The sequence below is a fragment of the Aphanomyces invadans genome (assembly GCF_000520115.1).
Source record: "Aphanomyces invadans strain NJM9701 unplaced genomic scaffold supercont1.10, whole genome shotgun sequence".
Taxonomy (NCBI): domain Eukaryota; phylum Oomycota; class Saprolegniomycetes; order Saprolegniales; family Verrucalvaceae; genus Aphanomyces; species Aphanomyces invadans.
In genome coordinates, this window is record NW_008580155.1 from 186,285 (window position 1) to 196,109 (window position 9,825).

At 54.4% G+C, this 9,825-nt stretch overlaps 4 protein-coding genes across 4 annotated transcripts; 1 reads left to right on the plus strand and 3 right to left on the minus strand.

Moving 5' to 3' along the window:
- The first annotated feature begins 563 nt into the window (after window positions 1–563).
- H310_05701 (hypothetical protein) lies at window positions 564–1,186 on the plus strand. Its single transcript, XM_008870481.1, has 3 exons — window positions 564–723; window positions 788–965; window positions 1,029–1,186. The coding sequence occupies exons 1-3, from the start codon at window positions 589–591 to the stop codon at window positions 1,070–1,072; spliced, it is 357 nt and encodes a 118-aa protein (XP_008868703.1). The 5' UTR covers window positions 564–588; the 3' UTR covers window positions 1,073–1,186.
- On the minus strand, window positions 1,162–2,948 carry H310_05702 (hypothetical protein). The gene is made up of 3 exons (XM_008870482.1): window positions 2,243–2,948; window positions 1,904–2,120; window positions 1,162–1,852 (listed from the first exon to the last, which is right to left on the minus strand). Exons 1-3 carry the CDS (start codon window positions 2,911–2,913, stop codon window positions 1,202–1,204), a joined length of 1,539 nt encoding a protein of 512 aa, XP_008868704.1. The 5' UTR covers window positions 2,914–2,948; the 3' UTR covers window positions 1,162–1,201.
- A 3,722-nt stretch (window positions 2,949–6,670) lies between these two features.
- Window positions 6,671–7,443, minus strand: H310_05703 (hypothetical protein). The gene has a single exon (XM_008870483.1). The coding sequence runs from the start codon at window positions 7,373–7,375 to the stop codon at window positions 6,704–6,706; it is 672 nt and encodes a 223-aa protein (XP_008868705.1). The 5' UTR covers window positions 7,376–7,443; the 3' UTR covers window positions 6,671–6,703.
- A 222-nt stretch (window positions 7,444–7,665) lies between these two features.
- On the minus strand, window positions 7,666–9,716 carry H310_05704 (hypothetical protein). The gene is made up of 6 exons (XM_008870484.1): window positions 9,121–9,716; window positions 8,972–9,038; window positions 8,712–8,749; window positions 8,524–8,649; window positions 7,941–8,420; window positions 7,666–7,896 (listed from the first exon to the last, which is right to left on the minus strand). The coding sequence occupies exons 1-6, from the start codon at window positions 9,709–9,711 to the stop codon at window positions 7,783–7,785; spliced, it is 1,416 nt and encodes a 471-aa protein (XP_008868706.1). The 5' UTR covers window positions 9,712–9,716; the 3' UTR covers window positions 7,666–7,782.
- Between the last annotated feature and the right edge of the window lie 109 nt (window positions 9,717–9,825).

The following is a 9,825-nucleotide window of genomic DNA, read 5'->3' on the forward strand; positions in this document are numbered from 1 at the left end:
GCCTGGTGCACTTCTACAAACGTTGGATGCATGAAATACCCTCGCAATGCTCATGTGGTGCGCGTCAAATTCACCATGGCGTGAAGATTCAATGGTTTTCAAGTCCTTTCCCCATAAAATGCCAATGGATTGAACGATCGAACGTCCATCAATGTGGAAGGTTTTGTGGATACATATCGTCCCTGGTGTGTCAACTGCACTAACCAAGGGTACGTCACCGACGTTTTGGTATAAACTAGATTAAAGTTCATGTATGACGTCGTGCGAATTTTGGGGGCTCAGCCCAAAAACCGTGCGGTGTCGAGTTTAGTCGGAATACAACGATTCTGTCCCGACTGTCTTCTCGTTGAAAGATATCTTCTCGTGGCAGTAGTCTACCGCAACGTTGTAACATCCACTGGATGATGACCCCGCTCGCTGTTCAGCATGCTTCCTTCTGCCACGACGACTGACGACTCTTGTTCATGATCCCTCCATGACTCGTTGCGTTATACACGTTAAATAGATAATTCTCTTAAGTATGAGCGTACTTGAGAGGGTGACTGCCATTGTCGACGTTCCTACTTTAGGTTTTTGTGGTGGCTGGAGATGTTCCGAGCGACTCGCGTCCTGTCCATGGCGGTAACGCAGAAGACGTCCACGGGTCTCGTGGGTCTTGCTGTAAACCCAAACTGGCGTGCCGACCTCATTAAGTTGTACGGCGAAACCCTCAAGGCGACCCAAGTACGCAGTCGGCATCGTCGAAGTGATGCTCACCACCGTCGTCTCGTACGACATCTTGATGTAGACGCACTTGCCAGACTGCTTTTACCGAACGTCGGTGGAGCAAATCACCAACTTCCGCCTCAAGGCCGTCACCGAACACGAGAACGAAGCAGAAGTTGAAAAGCTCATCAACTGCGGTCAAGTCGAGGAATTAATAGAGCAAGCGGAAGACGAATTGTTCCTCATCCCCAAGTATGCTGGTATGTGCTACAGCAGTGCTTCTTCCACCACCTATTCCGTCCATCGCTTATCTGCGTGCCTAGAATGGCGATTGTGGGAACCTCCTGTCACTCCCAAGGAAGAATAGAGTCGCGCGCCGCCCTGGGCTCTTCCTTATTGTGTGGTGGGTGGCCGGCCGATTCCTCTTGGCCATCGCAGTCCGCCTTACTAATTGGACAAATACGGCATCTCTCTGATATAAGTTTGACTTGTTTGATTACAGCTTGCGACTGCGGGTGATGTTGGCTTTAATCCCCGTCATTTCGCCGCCATACCGCGCCGCTTCGCCTGTTCGGACTTCGCGGACTTGGCCCTTTCGTCTGACGAGGGCCTTCTTGTACTGCAAGCGCTTCTTCACGCGAGGGTTGCGATTGATCTTGGACTTGTGTGCCTTGAGCCCTTTGTTCTTGATCATTTGATACGTCGCGCCGCGCTTCTTGTCGTCATCGTCGCCGTCCTCGTCAAACTCTGGCTCGACGATCTTCGGCTCGTGCGTGTAAAACTCCTCCTTGACGGCCTTGCGATTCTTCTTCGTTCGGGCCACTTCATTGTAGAACGCTTCCGCTTCGGCCTCGTCCACCGTCGTCGCGGCGGCAGTTTGTTCATTCTTGCGCTTCTTCGACTTGGTCTTGGCGTCCTGCTTGGATGACGGCTCCTCTGGCCTGTCCTCGAAGAACCTGCCCAAGCCATCGTCGTCATCGTTCTCTTCAGCCTCCCCATCCGAAGCCACGCCGCCTTCCGGGACTTCTTCGTTCAGCAGCGCATCCAGTTGGTGGTCGAGAGGTTGATCGATCTGGTCGCACGTTCGCAGCTTGTCCTGGAGGTTCAAGATGTGGCCTAGCACAGGGTGGTCTACCATACTTTTGCCCTGTCCGAGCTATCGTGTCATGATCGAGTAGACAGGAAGATTGCGGCGTACCTGGGCTTTGCAGTGAAGGTAGAACGAGATGTTGGTCGTGTAGTTGAGCACGAGCGCTTCCTTCGCCTTCATGTAAGCGAGTCCCGTGGTGACCTGGTCGCTCTTGGAGAAACGTGACTTGATCTCGAGCTTTTCGATCGCAGGACGAATGTTTTCTGTGTATTGCGCCAAGTACAGCTGCAGCTCGTCCAGGAGTCCAAGCAGCTCGGGGGAAGACCTGTGCACCACGCGTCCATGACCATTCCCGAAACGAAATTCAAAACCATTAAAGAACGCATAGAAGAACGAAAGGACCAGCCTTTCAACGCAATAAAAGAACAGAGAGCATGAACAACGTACTGCTGCACAAACGCCAATTTGTCCTTCTTCGAGAGCTTGGAGAAGTCTTTTTGCACCGCTTCAATCGTGGACGCGGCGTCGTCTTGGTCGTACACGAGGGGAATATCCGCGAGTTCATCCTCGACACGGCCTTCCTCGTCTTCGTCTGGCACGGCGGTATCGGCAACAGTGGCGACTTCAAAGTCGTCTTCGTCCATGAGTTCAGCTTGTTTTCGCTGGAGTTCGAGGGCCGCGTCTTCTTCATCCTTGGCGATATCTTCCATGTCCGAGTCCATTTCATAATCGGCTGTGTCTGCTGAGTAAAACTGTTTCTTTGACGACCCCCATTGATCCTTGAGTTTGGCGGCACGCTGCTTTTCTTCGGCAAACGCTTCTTCGTCAATGTCTTCGTCGTCGAGATCGTCGCGCTCTTCCAAGTCGCTCTCTTGTTCGTCTTCAGTGTCATCATTCAGCTGCATCAATTCCTGCTCACTGCCGTCGTCTTCGTCACTGCTGCCAGCATCCTCAGCCTGGTCGTCGTTGTCCGAAGGATCGTCGTGGAAGACAAGATCGTTGTCCGTTTTCGCAAAGTTCTTTGTCTTGTTATTGCGCTGCTGGTCTAGCTTCTTTGCCAGACGCCGCTCGGCCCCGCCGTCGCCCGTTTTGGCGCTGTGTCGTCCACGGCGTCCCATGCTGCTCTTCGATTGTGCTTTCAACCAAACGCCACCAACTTCAATTGATTGGTGGGAATAAAAACAATTTCAATTGGCCAATTCGACAACCAATCAAATTGCTTCAACTATATCTTCAGCGAAAAGGTACGATTCGCATCGACAAATCCAGCACACGGCATGAAAGCTGCACGTGCATAGCGTCAGCATTGTCGCGATTCACCGAGTGCTGCGGAGTACGAGACCGGCATCATACAAGGCGAACAATCCAAGCTCTTTCCTTTAAACTGGTCCGCCGTTGCGAGGGGCCTGGGCCTGGGCGATGGATGACCGCGGACCTGAAAGTGCTGACAGACCCCATAGTGTCGAAGGCGGTTTACACTGGATCTTCATCCCATTCTCATGAAGAAAGAGGGTACGAGTCTTTCGGGTACGTTGTGGTGGAGTGCAAGTGACAACGTTACAAAATGGGGGCGTTTTGTTCCTTGCTGGCGACGTCTTCGCCAACAATGTGCGTATCCAGGACAGTCACACTCGTTTGTGGCATCGATTTTCATTCGTACGAGCTCGTGCCGCTCGACAATTTCACTCGAAACTGGCCAGGTCGTGCAATGCTGTACAGACAGCGGGAAGTTGGTCGACTTTTATGTATTCGATACAACAGAGTAATCGATACTTTCAGCGAAACCTCATTGTGCTCAAAACCATCCGCGTCTCTGACCTGTGTACGGCCACCAGCACCACCGCCAACACACCTACGGAGTATATGCGGCGTGATTACGCTGTTACTGAGCTGTGTCGGCGTGATCTCTACAGCAGCGCGGCTCGGCCGCCTCGCTGGAGTGCAGATTGGTCGAGTCATCACCATGGCATGGTGGAACGAGTCGGGACTGCACCAAAATTGCATTTGAACGTTCTAATGACGACGAGGTGGTGGCTCCGGTGCGAGAGGATGTCGGCAGCAAGTAGTTTTCGTCGGGAAGCGACTTTGCCGACTCACGAGGTCCCGGGCGGCCGGAAACTAGTCGCGACGGCCAACGGCACAATTTACGCAATATCGATATTCAAGTCGCTCCACGTGGTCCGATCTTGCAGGAAACAATGTTCGGTGCCATATCCGCCGTATTTGCACCCAGTTCCCCAACACAACAACCGATGCACCTTGGCAGGGTGTGCCGTTTACCAAATTCGCCCGCAGCTATGGCATATTCGGCGCCGTCACGATGATCTGTCTGCGGCACCCGATCTCGCTGACTTCGCGCCACTTTAACTCGGACAATCCGGCATATTTGGATCGGGTACAACTAGGCTGACCATCTCAATTTGTCCGTACGATACATGAATGACGGATGGATTCCCCGACGCACGTGAACTCTGTGAAAGGCAGCTTCCGACTGCGGCAGCTGCGTGAATGATGTTGCCGAGTGCTCCACACAGCGCTTGACGCCTCGACATCGGAATTGGCTAGCATGTGCTTGCCCGACGGGGCTTCGTTCGCCTGACCTGTTCCATCACATTGTTCGGTACCATGCACCGAAAAACCACGCCGCACTGCTGGCTGGCCACGAGCACCAACACTAATGCCATCGTTGAAGAAAACATGTTCGCGAGGCCCCAGTTGATGGGCACGTAGTCGAGGACGACATAAACAGCACAGCTAATGTACACCCCACGCTAGAGTATGGGACCGCGGTTGTCGATGAGCCTGCAACAACTCCTTCGATCGATCCGTTGGCCCATCATGTCTTCCAACTTACACGATGCTCATATAGATCTTTCGCCCTGTGCAAGTCATGGAGATGTCGCTACGACCGACAAATATGTGGGCGTTTGGGCTCATGGCTTTGTTACAACATTGCCCCGAGGATTCCACAATGATGACGATCCATTGGGCCACAACGTCGCGACCACGAACGACGGGAACCGCGATGAACAATCGATCGAGTATCGTCGGCAGGTCAATGCGTGCCTGCACATCGCGATGTTGTTTTGCATGCGATGGATGTTGCCATGTACGCCATCACGCGAATTGCGTTGATGAACATGTCGTAGCAACGAAACTCCTTTTCGAGGAATGCAAGAGTCCGACGGGCGCATTCTTGGTGCGAACGAGAGTTTGCGTGAGTGGGGGACAAGGGTCGAAGACGGAAAATGGGCGTACTTCGAGGTGTTCGAGTTGGATGATACCAAGACGGCTTACCGTACACCCCCGACAGCAACGAAGCATCGCAGATGAAGAGACAGATTTTGACAAACCACGGAGGCTCATCCCCACCACCGGCGGATGAATCGAAACCCTCCCTCGTCGTTTTCTAGGATCAGCCAAGTCAGCGCCGATGATCCTGGCGCATGACAACATCAAGGAGTGCCACACGACGAAACAGAGCATCGCCGAGTAGATGCACGAATTAAGCAGGGTCGACTTCACTGCAACAGCCTTGACAAATCCGAGCCACAAGACGACAGCATACAAACAGCTCCGCTCTGGTACTTGGTCGCATCAACCGACGACAATGTGGCTGCAGCGGGTGCCGTCGTCCCTTGGGTGATGAGATCTGAAGCATGTGGCTTGGCATGGTCGACATGGTGACTTTTTTTCTGGCAAAAGGTCGGCACGTTGTCGCTGAATATACCTTGGATTGTCCACGGGTACGTCAAAGAGCATGTCGCAATCCCTGTCGTACGTTTATAAAGAGGGACGCATGCGCGACAAGTTTTGACATGTCGTGGGGCACTTTGAAGGGACGAATGGATTCGAGTAAACTCCAACTTGGTGTTCGGGCTACCGATGGTCCAACGCGTTGCAGCCAGGCACGACGATGCCAACGCGCGGCCATTCCTGGCCACTCTTGACAATGTGGAGTGCAATCTCAAATCAAATTGTGCACAGTGGGAAAACAAGTTGGCTTGTGAAACTCAACATGATCGACAACCCAACGCCATGTATCGCCAACGCGACGCGATCGACGGGGCCGACTAAAATCGTCGACTTCGCGCAGTGCACAGTGTGCATTTGAATCATTCTGGCCAACGTTGGAAGATCGAAAGGTCAATGGCGGCCAGGCTAGCAACAGGTTGGTTTTGGCGGTGGTGGTCAACATGCCAGCCACGCCCGCCGCGACGTTGGGCGATGTGGACGGCACTTTCGTTGGAAGCACGCGCTCCTTTTTGATATATTGACGCGCCATCCTTTCGGGCAATGCGGCGGCAGTCCATTGTCGATTTCGGCGGCATGTGGATAAAGAAGCTCGTCGTCTTGGTTCGACTGACGCATGCATGCATGGCACTCGAAGTGGTGTGGACTCTCGAAAAAGGAGTGACGGTCCATGCAAGTCCGAGTGATGGTCGTATCATGACGTGGCGAGCCTGGGAAACGACAACGCGCGGAAGGCAACATGCCCTACAACATGAACGATGCGCTTCACGAAATGCTGGCATGCCCTACGCGGGAAGATGGAAGTGATGCTCCTGGAATGCCAACGGTCGCATGTGTGAGGACGGTGCACGGATGGGGGCAGCACGCCAAGGTGTACACTTTTTGGATGCAGGACGTTCTCGGCCTTGCAACCGTTCTTGACATGTTTGGAGACTGTTCAAAAGAGTGCCATGAAGGGCCGTGTACCCTTGAGACCTCTTGGTCAGGCTCAGAGGCATGGCAATCGGGTTGACGTACGGTGAGCTCGAATTCATGCTGTGCTGCACGCGAGATTGGAAACGAACCAGGTGATGCACACCTCACCTCTAGACGAAGCAAATGGGAGCGGCCGATCGCAGCACATGGAATACAAGAACGATTCGTTCAATACATGTGCTAAACCAGCACAAGGAGAGCGCCACCGTCGCGAAAGACAAAAATGCCGCAGCATCGCGTCGCCGGCTGGGCGTTGTCGCGGCTCTGGGCCAGCTCCGATCGGAATGCAGAATACTCTTGTGCTTCAAGTGCACGGATCACTCGGTCCACCGAGTACGGCCCTTCCGACTCGTACGAGCCTGTGCGATTGCTGTGCCCCCACCGGCGGCAAAAAACAAAGTGACCTGTGCCATGTGTGGACTTGAGGGCGGCCACTTTGACGAACGCATTGTCTTGCGCCGATCGCAACGTCGTCGCGAGGTTGGGCCTAACCGTGGCAGGGACAAGATCGAATTCGAGCCACAGTGCTGTCGACAACAACTCGTCGGAACTGGAATTGTCATCGACTGTCAAAGATGGGTTCACGTCGCAGGGCGACATGGACACGTACGCCACCGTCGATGTCGGGGGAGGCGTCGCCCACCAAAAAGGCACATGGAGTGACGTCACAGGCGTCGAGGGCATTGCCGTCGCGGACTTTTCCTTTATGATGCGACAGGTCCGTGCCTGTCGAGGCGATGTCGCTGCCACTCGAGGCACTTTTTGGGTCGCAGCAAAGTATGTCGCGGCAAGAGCGGTCGGATGGGAAAAGCTGCGCGTCTTGCGCATGCTCCGAGTGACGCATCGAGTCATGCGGATGGTGTCGCTCGGACAAACGGGGATGGAGGATGACCTGGCGCCGCCACACCGCAACACCCAACTGCGATGGAAGGAGTGATGGTAGCTCCAATTCCCGAGTGATGGTTGCTCGAGTATTTTCGCGTCGAAGCGGAGGAAGCGAATGCCGTGCGAAGCTTGTTTCGGTGAACGAGAGTGCGGAGGTCTCATGGGACGCACGATGTTAGCCACATCAAGGTCACCCGTTGACGTGGAAGGGTCTACGTGACCGAACAGCATCGTTCGCTGTCCTGAATGGCTACCATGTGGACACTGCAGACAATAGCAGTTGCAACACCGACAGTCGTGTTCATGTCGTGGGTTTACTCGTGGCCGAAGCGGCCCTCGCGCGTGTGCCTATCTATATCCAGTCCATGCCATCATCACCAGAGCCCCCACCCAGCGGCGCCGCCCTTTCGCTTGTCTTGAATCTTCTTGACCTCGGTCGGAGAAAAGTTCAACACGGTTGCGATCGCCTTTTCCATGTGCTCTTTGACCTAGCACCGTTCCGTTCAGCGACACTCTCGGTGTGGTGGAGTACCTCCTCTTGGTCCGTCGACATGTACTTGATCACGATGTTCTTGAGGTACTCGTTCGTGGTCGGGGCGTGCGACGACGTTTCGAATCCGTTCAAGCTGTTGGAGCTGCTCATGCGCCGCAATCCTGCCGACGAGAATCCGCTGAGGGCGCCTGTGCTACCGCCACTATGCGTGCGGCTCGTATATTGCTGGAGCTCCTTTTCCTTTTGGTCCACGACTTGCATCGCCCGTTTTCGGTACAGAGCAAACTCCATCTTGAGCTTCGTGATGTCATTGCCTCCAATTTCAACGTCGAGCAAGTGGTGGCCATGCGCCGCCGATGTCGAAGATGCAACGACCTGTTCCTCCAACGCGGCCTTCTCCGCCACGACCTGCTCGTACCGCGACCGCCACTCCATCGCAAGAACCGTCTCGCCCATCGTCCCGCTCAGTTTCGCATAGTCGCGCGTGAGTTTGTCGTACTTGTCTTGGAGCTCTCGTTCCTACGGCACCATCGTCAGGTTCAACGGCCCTTTGAAACCCCCGTGCATCCTGCCGGCGCATCCATTCTGCATGCGACAAGGGCGATCGATTCCACAATCGTACTCGTTCTTCCGCAGCCGTTTGGAGCTGACTGAATCGCCGAACTTGTAGCCGCGCGGCTTGGAGCTCTTGCTGGAGGTCGACCCCTCCAATGTGCTCCGTCTGCTTTGTCAAGGCTGTTGCGCTAATCTACGAGGATGGATGAGTAGTACGCGACAAAGCGAAACGAGTGGGCCAAGGGCGCCGCATACCTTGCGCAGCTCGGCTTCTTTTTGCTTGCGAGTAATTTCTATGTGAGAAGCCATGTCCATCAGCTCTCAAGTTGAGCGCGTCGCCACCGCATTCGTGACTCGCCATCCAGTGAGTAAATTGAAAGGCAAACAACGAACAGGAGCAATGCTAGCCAGCAAAGAAGCCTCATGCAAAGAGGACTTCTAGCGCGACTGGCCTCTCCAGGGGTACATGCCATCAAGACAGGGAAAAACACGGCTGAAGGGAGCACCACACTTACCCGATCGCACGCGATACCGCCGGAATTCCTCTTGGACTCGCTCAAGCTCGTCGCTCAAGTCTTGCGTCTGCAACGCAAACGAGCAATTGCGTGGGTATAGGACAATAGGTAAACGACGGAATGTTCGCCCAGTCGAGAACAATGCGTACCATTTGGTGAATGTCGGAGGGAGGGAGACTTAGGTCGGGCACGCGCAAGGGCTCCCCGGCGGCACGCCGGACGTACTCGACGAGATCGTCTTCGCTCTGGAAGGAGAGCCACCCACTCTCGGGGGGTCGTGAATCGTCGTCATCGTCGCTTGTGTACTCGACAAGACACCACAATGTTGTCAGCCCGGCATGGCTCACGTGCTTCACCTTGTGCAGGATGCGGCGTGGGTCCTTGGCCCGACCTTGTTTCGCCGCTGCGGCCTTCAACTCAACCACCTGCTGCTTGAGGGACTCAATCGACGCATCCTTGCTTTCAATGCTTCGTTTGGCCAAGTTGAGCAGTCGCTTCAATCTCGTGTCGGACTCTTCGAGTTCCTGAATGCGAGCCTTTTGTTGGTTCACTGCACTGCCTAAACGTGCGCTGCGTTCCTTCCACTTGGCAGCCTCGTCTACTGCATTTTGTGCTGCCGTCTGTAGAAGTCCATCCGTCGAGCCTTGTGGAGCGTCCACAACCTCTGCCGATGGAGTTGTACTTGCTGTAGCCAAGCCGCTTTCCGCCGCAGGCATCATGACGCCATCGTCGTCGGCCATATTCGTGACGTTTTCTGGATCGAGGTGTGTGTAAAATTGTTTAAAACAGTGGTAAACTCAAGTTCATGCTGTTTTTTTGCTGCAACAGCATGGATCCAACAAGTGCAGCGATCG

Coding starts and splice junctions, on each gene's coding strand:
- H310_05701 (XM_008870481.1), top strand. CDS start 589: ATGTTCCGAGCGACTCGCGTCCTGTCCATGGCGGTAACGCAGAAGACG. Junction 724..787: donor AAACCCTCAAGGCGACCCAA/GTACGCAGTCGG, acceptor ATCTTGATGTAG/ACGCACTTGCCAGACTGCTT. Junction 966..1,028: donor CCTCATCCCCAAGTATGCTG/GTATGTGCTACA, acceptor CTGCGTGCCTAG/AATGGCGATTGTGGGAACCT.
- H310_05702 (XM_008870482.1), bottom strand. CDS start 2,913: ATGGGACGCCGTGGACGACACAGCGCCAAAACGGGCGACGGCGGGGCC. Junction 2,121..2,242: donor AAATTGGCGTTTGTGCAGCA/GTACGTTGTTCA, acceptor CGTGGTGCACAG/GTCTTCCCCCGAGCTGCTTG. Junction 1,853..1,903: donor ACCTTCACTGCAAAGCCCAG/GTACGCCGCAAT, acceptor TAGCTCGGACAG/GGCAAAAGTATGGTAGACCA.
- H310_05703 (XM_008870483.1), bottom strand. CDS start 7,375: ATGACTCGATGCGTCACTCGGAGCATGCGCAAGACGCGCAGCTTTTCC.
- H310_05704 (XM_008870484.1), bottom strand. CDS start 9,711: ATGGCCGACGACGATGGCGTCATGATGCCTGCGGCGGAAAGCGGCTTG. Junction 9,039..9,120: donor CCTCCGACATTCACCAAATG/GTACGCATTGTT, acceptor TTTGCGTTGCAG/ACGCAAGACTTGAGCGACGA. Junction 8,650..8,711: donor AAGAAGCCGAGCTGCGCAAG/GTATGCGGCGCC, acceptor CCATCCTCGTAG/ATTAGCGCAACAGCCTTGAC.